The sequence below is a fragment of the Tamandua tetradactyla genome, chromosome 15, assembly GCF_023851605.1.
Source record: "Tamandua tetradactyla isolate mTamTet1 chromosome 15, mTamTet1.pri, whole genome shotgun sequence".
Classification (NCBI taxonomy): domain Eukaryota; kingdom Metazoa; phylum Chordata; class Mammalia; order Pilosa; family Myrmecophagidae; genus Tamandua; species Tamandua tetradactyla.
The window spans coordinates 33,722,337-33,738,277 of NC_135341.1; the positions used below are offsets into that span (position 1 = coordinate 33,722,337).

At 49.4% G+C, this 15,941-nt stretch overlaps 1 protein-coding gene across 8 annotated transcripts in view; it reads left to right on the forward strand.

The window, feature by feature from the left end:
- The window catches only part of POC1A (POC1 centriolar protein A), a 134,833-nt gene that overhangs the window by 49,492 nt on the left and 69,400 nt on the right, over positions 1–15,941 (forward strand). For all 8 annotated transcript variants that reach the window (XM_077129097.1, XM_077129091.1, XM_077129094.1 and 5 more), the window contains one exon: positions 7,784–7,917. In XM_077129097.1, coding sequence (XP_076985212.1) covers positions 7,784–7,917 — 134 coding nt within the window. The remainder of the gene's footprint in view (positions 1–7,783; positions 7,918–15,941) is intronic.

Genomic DNA, 15,941 nt, shown 5'->3' on the forward strand with positions numbered 1-15,941 from the left:
GAGAAGATGTCTAGGTGACCCTGGGAGGTGGATGAGGAGGTGCAGGCCCAGAGTAAACAGGCTGCAGGTACTTATCAGGGAGAGCCTTGAATACCATGTTCTGGCCCAGAGTCCCAAAGACACAGCCTGGCTGGTGGTGCTGGAACTGGCCCTATCCCATGAGGAGTGAAGGGATGAGGGTCATCTGAGAGGATGGCAGTGCTGAGTGCTGGCTTGGGCAGGGAACTGGTAAGCCTGGGTCTGTGCTTGAGTTTGAGTGAGGGCTGGGCATCAGTGGGTGCGGGCTCAGGCCTGGTGAGTGGGTAGTGAGGATTGAGTAGAGGCAGAAACTGATGATATCGGGGTGGAGGAGCCAACTGGGTCCTGGGTCCTGGGATGTGAGGAGGGCTGAGGCCACATGTGGGCCTGTAATTGAGAGGCCATAGAAGGAAAAGGTCCATAAGCAGCCAGAATAAAAGTGCTGAGGAAGGCAGAACCAGAGGAATGAAGGAAAGTGGGGTCTCACTTAGAGGGTGGTCAGGAGAGCAGGTGATGGAGAGCATTTGAGGGGAGTGGGGATGCTGAGGGGCGGTCCCTGAGGTTCTCATGGGTGTGCTTGGCCATAGGCAGGGCTGGAAGCTCAGTGGGCAGCAGTGCCGGTAAGTTTATGGGTGAGGTCACATTAGCATCAGGGGCTTCCTGAACTATTTTCTGTCCCTGACCCCAGGGAGAATTTTTAAGGACACGGTTTTCTGTGTCTCCCCTTGCAACTCTGGATGAGCACCCAGTACTTAGTGAGTGGACTTCGGACATGTGAGACGAGTGGGCTTTTCTGAGAGATTTTGTTTAAAGATGCTGCAATATGTGGCTAGCAAGCCCAGCCCATCTGTTTCTGGCCACCCCAAAGTCACACTCTGTAGAGGATGCTTCCTGTCCCAGGTTGGAGTCATTGGAGTCAAAATCCTCTTAGGGCTTTGGACTGCAGGGGGCGGCTGACACCGTTAGTGCAGGCTGGCTCACTCCACTTCCAGACATAGAGTTTCTTGGCTCTGGCCGCAAGGGGGAGCAGTTCTGATTTCCCAATTCAGCCAGGAGCCTGAAGTGCTGGTGGAGCCCTGGGAGTGCCAGTCCCTGTGGGGGTGGGTTAGGTACCATATGCTCCAAGCCCATGTTAGGACTGTTCAGATATTTGAGCAGCAACCCCCACCCCAGAACCCACAGTGTACTTTGTCGCTTCCAGACACATGCATGTCCCTTATCTGGGGTCTGGCCTGGGCAGTCAGGGAGGCAGCACTCCTCCCCATTTCCCACATGGGGAGTTTGAGGCTTGTTTGCAGTCACGCAGCTGGGAAGGAATGAAATTGGGTTACCCCCTGCCTCTGGTATCTGTCTGCCTTCCCTTGCTGGGTTCCTTATGCTGTGATGACTACAGTCATTTGCTTGCCTGAGCTCCCAGGGCAGGTGGTCTTGTTGGCTAACTGCCAACAGGGCTTGACTTGGCCCTCTCTAGAAGCCCATGTTAGAACTTACAGCCCTGAGTTGTCTGTCCACTGGTCCTTAATGCACCTCTGTACGCCATCCCAGATATGATCCTGGAAGTTTTATTTTTTTTTTAATTGTATAATATATATACAAGGCAAAGAAGAAAAACGCAATAATTTTCAAAGCACTCTTCAACAAATAGTTATAGAACATATCTCAGAGTTTGTCATGGGCTACCGTTCCATCATCTCAGATTTTTCCTTCTAGCTGCTCCAGAACACTGGAGGCTAGAAGGAATATATTTTTTTCATTATCAAAATTGACTTTTTTTTTCATGAAAAATAATGTAAAAAAAGCAATGAATTTCAGAGCACGTTGCAACAATTAGTTGTAGAACAGATTTCAGAGTTTGGTACGGGTTACAATTCTACAATTTTAGGTTTTTACTTCTAGCTCCTCTAAGATACTGGAGACTAAAAAGAAGTACCAATATAATGATTCAGCAGTCATACTTATTTGTTAAACTCTATTTTCTCTGTATAACTCCACTATTACCTTTGATCTTTCTTCACTCTTAGAGGGTATTTGGGCTATGCCCATTCTAACTTTTTTTATGTTGGAAGGAACTGTTGATAATATGGGCTAGGGGGTGGAGCTAGTTGATGTTCTGGAGAGGCTGGCCCCTCTGCATTTCAGTATTGTCTGGTTCAGATCCGGGAGCGTTTTAAGCAGCTGTGCAGCCAGTGGGGCCCATAGCCATTACTTGGAGTTTTGAGACTAAAATTAATCTGGAGGTACTCCACTGTTCCACCTGTACTGGCGAACTTACTTGTCTACTTCTCATCATTACTAAAGTGGCCGTTTATGGGGCATTCAGAAAGAGGAATATTCAGGCATCCTTTGCCACTGGCATCAGAGAAACTTCTTTGTGTGAATCCAAAGTCCCTTGGAGACCTGAAGCTGCCATGTCACTGGTAACACCAGTTGTGCATCACAAAAAGCCACCCTGGCAAAGTGAGCTCACCCTCTGTGGTGGCACTGTGGGATGGGAGGCTTGACCCTGACAAATAACCTTCTGCTTGGCTCCAGGTTTTCTCTGAGCTGCTCGGCCAGCTGTGAAGACCCATGTTTGCTGAGGGTCTTTCTATTCTGAGCTGTATGGGCACAATGGATTGTGGTACCCAAATCTCTGCTTAGGCCACTTGTTGCCCACAAACAGGCCAGTCTTTGGTGCTTTGGGGCAGGGCCTGTGGTAACCTTGGTTCCGCCTTCTTTGCCCTCTGGTGACTTATAGAGTTTTGAGGCTAGTACATCTCTGACCTTGAGTTGTAATTCCCTCTTAGGTGTGGAGGTAGGGTGTATAGCTGGGAACCCACAGTTGCTGTACAGATCACAGGTCTGTATCATCACTGATACTTGCCCCTGGAGCCCAGAGAGGGCCTGCAGTTTTGGACTTGATGAAGAAAAGTAGATTGATGGTTTTTGGACAGTTCTTGCTCGGGATGTCATGATGGGAAGCTATCCCCTTTTATGGAAGCTGACCCCTTGTGGGGGGCTATCATGCAGAGTTAGTTTTTATGATGAGACCTCCCTGGAATGGCCCCCTATCCCATAGAGAGGCATGAGAGGCCTGAGGGCCATGGCCAGGAGCTGGTGTGGACAGTGGATACCGTAGGAGAGTGAATGGGGAAAGGCAGGGTGGGGCCTGGTGCATGGGGCATCTCTAAAAACCTGGTGGGCCTCTTCTGGAGTGAACAGCTCCAGATATTTCTGCCCAATGAAAACGTTTGAAGCTCCTGATATTTAGAGAGGAGCAGGACTCCTGTTGTTCTTCTCCTAGGGGAGATTCTCTCCCTTGGGTGGGGACCAGGTGGGTGGCCCTGGAATGCTACCTACACCCTAACCTCGCTGTCCTGATGGGGCTGGGGGGGAGCCCTGGGCTCCCTGTGCATACTTTCCCCTGACCTACATTCCTGCCACCAGCTTCTGCTCTGCTGGCATCATCACTCAGGTGGGCCAGGGGTGGGGCATGGCTTTCATCTCAGTGTGGGCTGCTAAGGGCTATACAAACAAGAGAAGTATACCCCTCTCCAGAGCTCCAGAAAGCAGACATGCCAGAAGTGGTATTCATGGAGGGCCCCTTCAAGCGCCGGGGGGGTCCTGCAGGCTGCCTCTCAAGTCTGTCTTGCTGTAGGGTTGAGCGGTCAGAAGTGGGGTAGGACTCCTCTGGGGCTCTTTCAAATATCACAGTGTTAACGGCCGTCTCAACCCCCCCTGCCCCGCATCACTGCCAGTATGAACCAAGATCCCTGGTGGATGCAACCCATCCCTTCAGGAGTGCAGGGCAGACCATGTCTGCACTCAGCCTATACACAGCAGTCTGAAGCTCAGGGAGTCGAATGCCCACCAGGAGGGCCAAGCAGAGCTGGGCCCAGCTTTCCTGCCTCCCACAGCTTGACACATTCTATTTTTTTTTTTTTTTTTTTACATGGATAGGCATTGGGAATCGAACCCAGGTCTCCAGCATGGCCGGTGAGAATTCTGCCACTGAGCCACTGTTGTACCACCCCCCACACTCTATTTTGGGGCAAGGAGGACAGTTCACTTTTTTATGGGGGGTAGGGGGACAGTGGTGGTGGTACCTGAGCTGAGAATCAAATTGAGTTCACTTTTAATCAGTCACTGAGTACTGTAACCATGTGACTAGAGTCTCATGACTTGAAAAATAAAATATTCTGAAAGTACGCAGAGTGAACGTTAGCAGTGCCCACACTGCCGTCTTCCTCATCCCTCTCTGCATCTGCACATACATGTATGCACCCTTCCTCCCCCATGGGTAGTGATGGTCACACTCTGTGCCTCTAATAGTCTTCCCTCTGCTATTTGTGGGCCTGTTGGATTCCCGGTATGAATGGCTATAGCTTTTTACCCCTGCTCTCCCTGGCCTCAATTTTGGTGGATGCTGATGGCTGTCAGGTCCTACCCCACATCTGTGGCCTCGAGTGTGGTGAATGTATTGGGTTGTGGGGCTCTGCTCTGCCTGCAGAGACCCTGTCATCCCCTTTCCAGGCTGCCTCCTAGAGCTCCTGGCACTTGGAGGCTATTGTTCCAACCTGAATATCATGTTATGTCAAACCCTGGTTGTCTCCCCAAAGTGCGCTTGGGGACATGCAGCTGCACTCCCCAGGCACAGCAGCTTGTCAGCTGGGCTGGGCCTGAGTGCTTCTCTGTGGGCTCTACTGAGGGCTGCTTCATGATTGAGTGTGTTTGCTGGCCCAGCAGTGGTTCTTGCATCCTCACAGTGCCAGAATGAGGGGCTGACTTATGGATTCACCTTTATGTGTTTGTGGAATTCTGTCTTGGCAGTGTCATGGTTATTGTAGCCCCACTAGTTTCCCCTACCAGGTTTGTGGTAATGGGAACAAAGGCACCAGAGTCTTCCTTAGCAGCCACTTGAAGGGGCTGTGACACAGCTGGTCCACACTTGGCGATGGAGTTGCAGTGTCCCCAGAGATATTGCCTTCCCAAACCCTGATTCCACCAGCTCCACTCTGAACATGCCCTTGGCCTTGAGGGAGGGCTGTGCAATTCGCTGGGACTGCTAGACAGTTTAAGTGCCTATTCACCAGCCACTTTCTGAGTCCCACTCAGTGCTGGGCACTGAGTCAAGAGCCAGGTACCCAACATGGGCTCTGCCTGATGGAACTGGTGGCCTTATGGAGCACCCAGACGTGAATCAGATAGCCACATGAAATGTAAAACCACTGCTGTGAAGAGGACACTGACAAATGAAGGGGGCAGCTCCACTGGGGAGATCAAGGGAGGCTTCCTGGACTGTGAGGCAGTGACTGAGTGATAAGCTTTAATGTCAGGAGAAGAGGAGAGCAGCAGTCTCCCAGGTTCATGGGGAATGGGGTGGAAAGGTCCCACAGCTGGGGAAGCTGACAGAGCCAGGGTGGCCAGATCTCAGAGTGAGGGACACTGGGACAGATGGTGGGGCTTGGACTGGGGTGGTACCTGTGGGGAAAAGAAGCATAACTAGGGTTGAGCTGTTGAATGAGTAAAGTGGAAGGACTTTTGAATTGGACTGCATGCAGGGGCAGAGGAGAGGGTTATCCATGCTGGTGCTGAGGTCTGAAAGCTCACTCTGTGTGCAAGCCTCACAGGCTTAACCTTGTGGCATGCCCATGGCACCTCTAAGATATAGGTGCCATGGTGCAGTTGGAGAATCGGGGTCGCAGGTTTTGCTTAAGGTCACAAGGTGGGCCAGTGGGACAGCTGGGATTTGAACCCAGGCATGACTGATTTTTTTTTTTTTAAGTATTTTTATTGGGAAATCTTCACCACACATATAGTCCATTCATGGTATACAATCAGTGGCTCACAATATCATCACATAGTTGTGTATTCATCACCATGATCATTTTCAGAACATTTGCATCACTCTAGAAAATGAAATACAAAAGAAAAAGAAAAAACTCATATATCCCATGCCCCTTACCCCTCCCTCTCATTGACCACTATTATTTCCATCTGCCCAATTTATTTTACCCTTTGTCCTCCCTATTAATTAATTTATTTTATCCGTATTTTTTACTCATCTGTCCATACCCTGGGGAGCAACAGACACAAGTTTTTCACAATCCCACAGTCACATTGTAAAAGTTACATCCCTATATAATCGTCTCCAAGAATCAAGAGTACTGGAACACAGCTCTACAGTGTCAGGTACTTCCCTCCAGCCACTGTAATACACCATAAGCCTTATCACCAGAGAATATATGTGCAGTATATTCTCATATACTGCATGAGAATAACCTTCAGGATAACCTCTTGACTCTATTTGAAGTCTCTCAGCCACTGGAACTTTATTTTGGGCATGATTGACTCTTTTTTTTTAATCTATCTGTTTATTTTTTAATTACTTAAATTTTTTTTTTAAATACCAAAAAACACCAAATGCAAACATTCTTAACTTATGATCATTCCATTCTGCATATATAATCAGTAATTCACAATATCATCACATAGTTGTGTATTCATCATCATGATCATTTCTTGGAACATTTGCATCTATTCAGAAAAAGAAATAAAAGACAACAGAAAAAAATTCATACATATCATACCCTTTACCCCCCCCTTCATTGATCACTAGCATTTCAAACTAAATTTGTTTTAACATTTGTTCCCCGTATTATTTATTTTTATTCCATATGTTTTACTCATCTGTTGATAAGGTAGGTAAAAGGAGCATCAGACACAAGGTTTTCACAATCACACAGTCACATTGTGAAAGCTATATCATTATACAATCATCTTCAAGAAACATGGCTACTGGAACACTGCTCTGCATTTCCAGGCAGTTCCCTGCAGCCTCTCCATTACATCACCAACAAAGTGATACCTATTTAATGCATAAGAATAACTTCCAGGATAACCTCTCGACTCTGTTTGGAATCTCTCAGCCATCGACATTTTATTTTGTCTCGTTTCATTCTTCCCTCTTTTGGTCGAGAAGGTTTTCTCAATCCCTTAATGCTGAGTCTCAGCTCATTCTAGGATTTCTGTCCCACATTGCCAGGAAGGTCCACACCCCTGGGAGTTATGTCCCATGTAGACAGGGGGGAGGGAGATGAGTTTGCTTGTTGTGTTGGCTGGAGAGAGAGGCCACATCTGAGCAACAAAAGAGGCTCTCTTGGGATTGACTCTTAGGCCTAAATTTTAAGTAGACTTGACCTATCCTTTGTGGGGTTAAGTTTCATATGAACAAACCCCAAGACTGGGGGCTCAGCCTATAGCTTTGGTTGTCCCCACTGCTTGTAAGAATACATGATTGACTCTTGAGTGTGTGTCTTGACCATCTGCTTGACTGTCCCAACTCTCCTTTCCTGGAGGGCAGTGGTCTCATATTGGTATTCCAAGGATTTTATTTCATGTTTGGTTTCTTTAAATTAACTCTAGGACAGATTAGGTATCATGTTTAAGCACTTAATTCTGTTCCAGCTCAATTGTTCAGTATAGCAGGAGAGGGTGGAGGAATCGCTTATTCCTCTGGTGTTGCCTCCAACATCTACCTCCACTTGCCTTCTGTCTTCTGCTGCCTGCTCTGGCTGGGAGGAATCATCTCCTTGCCTCTTAGATCATGCTACTCTCCTGGGGGATCTTTGTGGGGCTCCCCACTGCTCTACTGAACGATAGCATCCCAGCCTAGCCCCGTCAGGCCTGGGCCCTGTACCTTGGATGGCCCCAGTCACTGGTTTCCAGGCTTTGGGTCTGTTCCCTGGGCCACCCAACCAGCATCTGACTGATGTCCTCCCCCCAGTGCACAGCGCAGCGGTGAACGCCCTTTCCTTCCACCCATCGGGAAACCACCTGATCACAGCCTCCAGTGACTCGACCCTGAAGGTCCTGGATCTGATGGAGGGCCGGCTACTCTACACACTGCATGGGCACCAGGTGAGGCTCACTGGCCTGTGTGGATCAGCCTGCAGGGACACGGCGGCATGCCGCAAAGTCTGTGCAACACCGGGGTTCCCCTGAGGTGGTCTTCCCTTAGAGCCCTTGGCATGACTGTGGAGGGATCCTCATAGCCTGGACAAGAGATGAAAGTGGGTTTGCCACCTGCAAAACCCGCAGGAAGTTGAGATGGAGGCCTTTCCCTGTGACTTCAGGCTGAAGCACTGGGCCCGATACTGGTACAGCTGGGAAGAGCATCTGAGAGTTAAATTAGGTGGGGTGGGGGTGGGTGGGGACAGTATCAGGGCATGGTTGGGGGCTGGATGGAATCTGTCCCCTAATGGCCTCGGGTATCCTGTGGTCCAGTAGGTAAGTGAAACCTAGGCACCCACATTCTGAGTCTCTTTTGTGTTCTTTTGGGGGCTCTTAGACAGATAGCTCAGCCTTTGGAGACAGAGACTAAGAAAAGTGTCTCACAGAGGCCATTGTGAAGAAGTGAATCTGCCTATTTGTTGTTTGCGGAATTTCTGGAACTGAATCAAGAGAGCAAAGGCTTCCTCTCAGAGCAGCTTTCATTAAAGCATCTCATGCCCTGGGCTTCCCAGGTGGGCTATGGCCAGGTGGCACAAGCTCCTGTGGCTTCTTGGGACTCTCTTCACAGCAAGCCTGGAGAGAGGCCTCTCACACACACTCCCTGAAGAAGTTGGGCTGACTGTTTCCTGCTAACAAGCAATCATCAGAATGCCTCCTTTGGGGCATGCCATACCCAATGGGACAGGGGCTGTAAAGTCCAGAGATTGAAAGTTTACCCCCTTCCTCACCTGTGAGCAGGAGGTAGACGGGATAAAGAGTGGGAGGCAGGCCCATGTGGGCTGAGTGAAGCATTGAGTGTGCTTTGGGCAAACAGGCATGGGGTGTCCAGTCCAGGGCTCTCTGAGCTGCTGTTTTGGATCCTACTCCTGTCTGAGTTAGGTCACAGGGAGACAGGCCATTGGGGCATGGTTAGGGGCAAGGCTTTCCTTCCTCCTACTGCCTTGGGCCCTGGAGGCCACTTGTGTCCTCACCTTTGTGGTGACCCTTGTCTTCCCTGTCAGAGTCATGCCTGCTGTGCAGGACCAGCAGTCGTGTTTTCCCAGTGGCTGGCACATGCAGGTATAACTACAGCTGGGCTGGACTTGTGTGACTGCTGCCCCTGTGGCAAGCATGTAACCTATTTGCTAAGAGCCACCCTTGTTAGCCTTTGGTGAGTCAGTTATTTAGATTTTAGGTTCATTTAGCCAGTTTTGAGTCATTTAACCAGGAGGGCATTTGAGAACAATTTGAATCCTACCACTTTTCTTTGTTCTCCCAGCCCCAAAGCAAAAACAATTCCAAGAAATAATGTAAAAACAGGTGCATATCAAGTGAGCACCCAGGGATTGTGTGTGTGTGCGGGCGTGTGTGTGTGAGGGTTCTTTAAACAACTGACTCATCTCTTACCCTGAAAATACTTGAATATGGAATCTAAAACATCACTCCCAGTGTTCTGGCGCCACATCAGGTGTATAAAAGAAAACATCTTGACCCTGTATGTTCCCTGAGAAGTGAAACAGCGACCATGGAGCATCTTGCATGGTTCTTGCATGCAATTAGACCTGGGAATGTGGAACTAGGCAGAGGGACAGCTGACGGTTTGGGAACGTGGATAGGAAGTGACCCCATGGAATCTCTGGACCACTTCTTCACCAAGCACCAACCCCATTGTGCCCAAAGCAAGGGAGAAAGGAGAAACGAGCTCACCTCTGTTCATTTTGCCTCCTATTTGTCTGTTCATCATCTACTTCCCACCTCACTATCAGGGATAAGGGAAATGAGGTGGGGATCTTATGGTCCCACTTTTTGAAACTCATGGCCTGGAAAGTGGGTGACTCCCTAGGGAGGTCAGCAGAGCCAGAGACAGAGTATGACATGAATTAGGAGACCTGGAGAGGCAGGCCAGTTTTATGAGGTGTATGGAGAGCGGCAGGAAGGTAAGCTTATCCTATCTCTGCCCCACCAGAGTGCAGCTCAGATGAAGCTGGGGAGTGGGGGTGCGAAGCTCAGTTTTTTTCTGCTCCCACCCTCCAAAGTCACCAATCAATACAGAAACTTGGGGTTGGTTTGGGTTTTAGGGTCTCTTCCTCCTATGATACCCATGACACCAGCCCCATGGTAAGATACTACAGCTGCCTTGGTGGAGTCCCTGGACTTCCAGACCTTACTGTCCTTCCTCCCTGCTGTAGACTGATATGGGAAGAAGGAGCCTGACTGGCATCTCCCCAAAGCTGTCCCATCTCTATACTTGCATAACCTCTTGCTTCTTTCTAGAGAATGCTGATTCTATCCTCACCCCCCTCTTCCTTCTCTGGTTCAAGACTCATAGTCATGTATTCCTGACTGGTGGTGGTCACTTTGGTCCTAGTTTCTACAGTGGAAAGGTTCCCAACATGAGCACACCTGACTCACTTCCCTTGCCTCCTTCAGTGTTGGGTTGCTGTGGTGAAAAGACTTTTCTTGTGGTGCTTTTTAACGACCTAGAAGCATCATCATGATTGAAGAGTCCAGTCTCAGGGCTGATGTCAGGATGCAAGTGTGTGAGTGTATCTGATGAAGAACTGACCCAACTTGCCCTCTGTGATCCACAGCTGGCAACCCTGGGGCAGAAGTTTGCCAGGATTTGCTGTGGTTTTTTTGCTGGGCGTGGCTCTGCCTCTAGGTTTGGGGAGACTCAAAATCAACTGATGTTGGTTTTCTAAGGACAGGTACTGAGTTGAACAGCCTTTGGTCAGTTGTTTAAAGTAAGCCCACTAGCTAGACTGGAGTCCTTGGTACTTATGTGGCCAAGAGTAAGGGTGCTTTGCTCTGCCCCAAGGGGAGAAATCCTTGAAGGCTGGGACTATGTTGTCTGACCTGGAACCCAGTGTGTTCTGAGGACATTTGTAACTGTGAGGGTCTGTGGGAAGCATTGTTGGGCCAATTTGACTCAGCTCTGGGAAGAAGCTCTTTGATGCCTTTGAGGACCGCTTTGGGGTGTGAGTCACCTTCTGCTCAGCCTCAGGGAAAGGGCCCAAGTAGAGGGCCTGGCATTAAGGGGGTGGCTGTATGTGGGCTGGGGCTTCCACAGCAAGCAGCAGATGTGTATTGTCAGAAGCTGCCCACTCGTGGAGTCCCTTCTTTGCCCTGATAGTCAGCTTTCACATTTTGTTCTGAGAAGTGATGTGCTGTGGACCTGGTGGCCAAGTGCCTGATCAATCATAGTTGCCATCAGCTGCTTCCCGAATTGTGTGGCTGGGCAGCCCCAGTGTTTCAGAGAGGTCCTGGATGCCAGGGGATTCTGTCCCACAGAGAAGGAGGATGGCAGATTTGAATGCACTTTTGAGTCCAGGTAGGGAAATTGAGGCCCAGAGAGGTCTGAATTTGTATGGGTCTCATGTGGCTTGTGGTGGCAGAGCCAGGACAAGTTCTTAAGACTGTGCAGTTTCTACCACACTTACTTGCATCACACATGTCTTTTAAAAGTTAAGTTATGATTTCACTCAGTGGACTGCGTAAGATGCTGGCTGGCCATGTGGCCACTTGTGTCCTGGGTTTAGTACACAGCCACATTGTGGTCTAGCATTAGGAAACCTCATGACACTTTGGCTTGGGCTTGGAGGACTTGTGGCAGTCTCCAGATGTAGCCCTTAGAGAGGAATGGAAGAAAGGCCCCTGAGGTTTCCTGCCAGTGAAGCAGCACCTCCTTCAGGCTTCCATTTCTGTACCTATGAGAAATAGCACAGCTGGGGGTCAGAGAGAAGTCAGCCACAGATGGGATGGGACAGATCTTGACCAGGAAGGAGAAGTTCTGTGGGTGCCAGGGAAAGCACCTCCATATTCCACTGTGGGGACAGGGCTGGAGCATACCCCACCGGAGTGTATTCCTAAGCTGTCTCTCTGGAGGATTGGGGCAAGGAGGATCAGGGCAAGGAGGATCAGATGGAGACCGATGTGTTGGGGGAGGCAAGATTGTTGGGCTAATGCTCTCTTGTCTGGGTGGAGGCCATAAGCCCCCCTGGTGTAACTTTTAGTTGTCTCCTAAGGGCACAGGGGGCACCAGGATGAAGGAACTTGCCGAGAACCAGGCTGAGGTTAGTGTTACCCACTGCAGCCCCTGGATCTCCTGGACTGAACCTGTGTGCTGGCATGAAGAGCAACTAATCAGCTGACAAGCCTAACCATATGGCAGTGTGCTGAGTCTCTGATGGGCCACACTTTCCATCAGCCTTCTGGAGAGGCCTTTTGTTGGGCAGGTTCCCTTTGTGGAATTGGAGGTGGATGCTGTTTATAAGTTTGTTGTGGGCCTGAAGAATTCTGGTGCTTCTCTCTTGAAGTCCTAGGTTTGGGACTCCAAGCTATTCAGGGCCATTCAGGGTGCACCTGGGGACTGGGAGGCTCTTGCTCCCATAGGCTGGGGTCTGGGTGCCACGTGCTGTACCAGGACAACTCCTTATCTGCAGCTGAGGCTTCCATGGAATGAGTATCGCTGAGTCATTTGGGTGACAGGGCAGAACACAGTGACCCTTAGCTGGCTCTGCCCTTTGTAGGCCCTCAAGAGGCAGTGGAGTGGCTGCAGGCTTCCAGACACACAGTACTTGGGTCTACAGGTCTGTTTTCAGGGCAGACACCAATAGCTCGCCTTTGCCAGAGCAGTGGAGTAGGACAGGCTGAGGACCTGCCCCCTCTAAGTAGAGAATGAACAGTTGGGGAAATACTGCCAGCTAATATGTGCCAGTATCCTCCTTCCTTAGCCTACCCCCTGGGAGCATCAGAGCTATTTCTTTCTCAGTGGCTTGGGATGATGAGGAGCTTGCACCAGTCCCCTCTGCCAGCATCGTCTTTGGCTGAGGCTGAGTCCTGGGATGTGTTCGGTTGGGGAGGGTCTATGCAACCTTAGTTTTGGAATGTTGATGCCCAACTTTTAAAGAAAATACCCTGGTATTCTCAGGAACAAACACCATGTACCCACCCATTTCTGGCTTTGAAAAACTATGGGAGCTCTCCCATTTTGTACAACTGAATCATCTTGAGCTTTGGGAGACTGCAGATAGGAAAAGGCCATTCCCAGCTTTGCCTCTTACTGTGTGAAGTTGGGCAAGACCATGGCTTTGCTGAGCCTCTCCCCTCATCAGAAAGATTGACATCTTGTATCTGTCATGTAGTAAGACAGGATGTCTTAAGGTGCCTAGCCCCAGCACACAGTAGGTCCTCCCAGACACTTCAGCTCTTGATTGCTGAAGCTATTTTAGGTGACAGCTCTTTAAAAGTTTCTTTTATAGCCCTGGGCCTGGTAGCGAGTAGGCCGGCAGTCAGTGTTTGTTAGGAAAATGAAACCATGGTGGATATATTCCTAATGACTTAGCCACCCCATAGACTGTCTTCCTCTCCCCATCTGGGGTGGGGGGATTGCCCATTCCCCCTCCTCCCACCTACATACAGAGTCCCTGGGGGACACACAGTGGGACTTATCTGGCATTTTGTTTGTTTAGAGTTTTTCTCATCTCCCAGAGCATCTTCTTGGCTGCTCTTTTGTTATGCAGCTCCTGAATCTGTCCCCCAGGTGGGAGAACAGAGGCGACTCCCCTGACCTAGATTTGCTCATCTCTAGCAGCTGCCTTTAGCCTCTGGCTTGAGAGTCATTTTCATAGGTTTGTGGCTGTGCCTTGGCTGGTACCTGGGTGTGCAGGTCCATTGTGAGGGCCCCTTTGCTAACCTGACTTCTGGAGGATGGGCTGGGGTATCAGGAACCCACATGGTGGCATTGAGGTTGGCTGGGAGTGCCAGTGCCCTTTCTGAGAGACTCTGGAAAGTCTCATGGAATTGCTATGGCCATGACAGTTAAGCAGTTCTTGCTTCATGTCTGGGTTTAATACAGACTTTAGGATGTGAGAGCTGCAGAGCAGCCTCATCATCTGTTTCCCTCATTTTACAGAAGGAAAGACCAGCCAGGAGAGGGGAAAGGCATTCCTTTCAACTAAAGCTGTTCAAAGCCTCATGCCCTGAGTGAGGCCTTCACAGCTCACTGTGGCTCAAAACACAGATTTATTTTTCTGTATTTTTTGAAACATAGTCTTGAGCCATGCTCATTTGGTTTACGTCCCCTAGAGTTATTTGGGAGAGTGTAGTAGGCGGGACGTGGGTGGAAGTTAAATCTGGTGTTTGTGGCTGTTGCAGTTGGTGTGCATATCTCTGAGCGACTGTACTGCATGGGAAGTGATGGTCATGTGGCTCCGCATGCCCCAGCTGATCCAAAGGGCAGACATGCAGCCGTTGCCTGGGCCTAGATAACGCTTAGGTCTGCACTCTGCATAAGAGAGTGCTCAGAGGGTTAGCTGGTGGAAGTCACAGGCTCAAAGTGTAGGGCCCTTGGATGTTTCCTGAGCTCTTGTGCCATGCTATGGTCTAGGCCAGGGCTGGGGAAATGACAATAAAGGAGACTTGCCCTTGTGGAGGGGAGGAGACTTGGGTTGAAAGAAGCTCTCAGAACCTGCCACTCCTCCCTTGTTTCATTGAGTGCTTTGTAGCTCTTGTCCATCATTTCATTTTGGAGAATTATTTCAGTGCTCAGAAGGCTCTTGCTTGGCTTGGATGGTTGGACACCTAGAAGAGGTGAGGAGACTAGAAGGGAAAGAGCAGCTCATTCAGCCCACCCTGAGGAAATCAAGCATTCAGCTTAGCCTCATTTCTACCAGTAACCCTGGATTGAGGGCCAGGAGTGGGTCTCCTCAGCCAGATTGGAAGAGCATCTTGGCATTCCTGAGCAGCAACTCCTACACAGGCTGCTCTTATGCCCACTGGGTTGTGATGGTCCTATGGGCAGCCACTTGCACATAAGACCCCTGCCCTATGGAACAATGGTGGGCAAAAAGCCAGTACTTAGTAGATAAGTTCAGAAGCCTACTTAGTGGAGATTTGTACAAGCAGCAGCCCAATGGGCTGGGTTGTGGTTTCCTATCTGGATATAAAGATGAGAGACCAGAATGCCCACACTTGGGCCTTCTTGGTCTCCATGTTTTTGTTTCATGGGAGCGCCCTTTTTTGCCCAGTCTTATTTTACCTCTAACTCAGGGAGCAAATGGATTAAAAGTCCTGTTTGTCTCTTAGCAGGCTACATGTATGAGAGCCAGTGAAAAACATCTCAGAACTTTTAGGAAGTGGGGGAAAGAGTGAGGGTGCCTGGCTGTGCCTTTACTGACATACCAGTCATGGGGATCAATGGTCAAAATTCAGATGTGTGGTAGGGGGGCCTTAGTGAGTCAGGTGAGAAAGAGGAGAGGAGGCTGGAGAGGTCTGGAAAAGCTATTGGGGCAGTGGAGTGAGAGTTACCATTAGCTGGTGGACTCCCTTGTTTTGTTTTGTTTTTTACTTTCTCCAACAATGCTTTGCTATTTGAGAGGGAGGAAACTGGGAAGCATGGGTCACTTGGCTCTAGAGATTAGCAAGGGAGAGGCAGCATTTGGTGAAATGACTATGATTCTAGTCAAGCTCGAGGGGCAAGGATTGATTAATCAGATCATCTTGCAAAAGACTCTCACTGGCCAGATGGAGAGAGGGGGTCCCTGGAAAAGTCTGTGAAGAATCCCTACCAGTGGACCTGCCTGGAATTGGATGGAGAGGGCCTCAGGCAGGTGGCCACTTCAGGTTTGGGAATGAGTTGGAATCCATAATGCTGAAGGCCTGGCCAAAGAACATAATTGCAAGACCCATTGTTCATAGTCACACATGGGAGTCTTGAGGAGACTCCTGGATTTTACCTATGAGAAGAAACAGCTTGGCAACATCCCTGCCCTGAGCTAGTGCCCTTAATCATCAAGAGTGATTAATTAAGTAAAGGGAATAAGCTATCGTGAAGATAGATTGATCTCAAAGAAGGTGTATCATATCTGATAACTATCAGTGATAAAAAGAGACTCCCCCAAAACTCCTAAAGTTTTGTGAGTTATGAGAGGATTGAGGGAAGATGGTGGAGT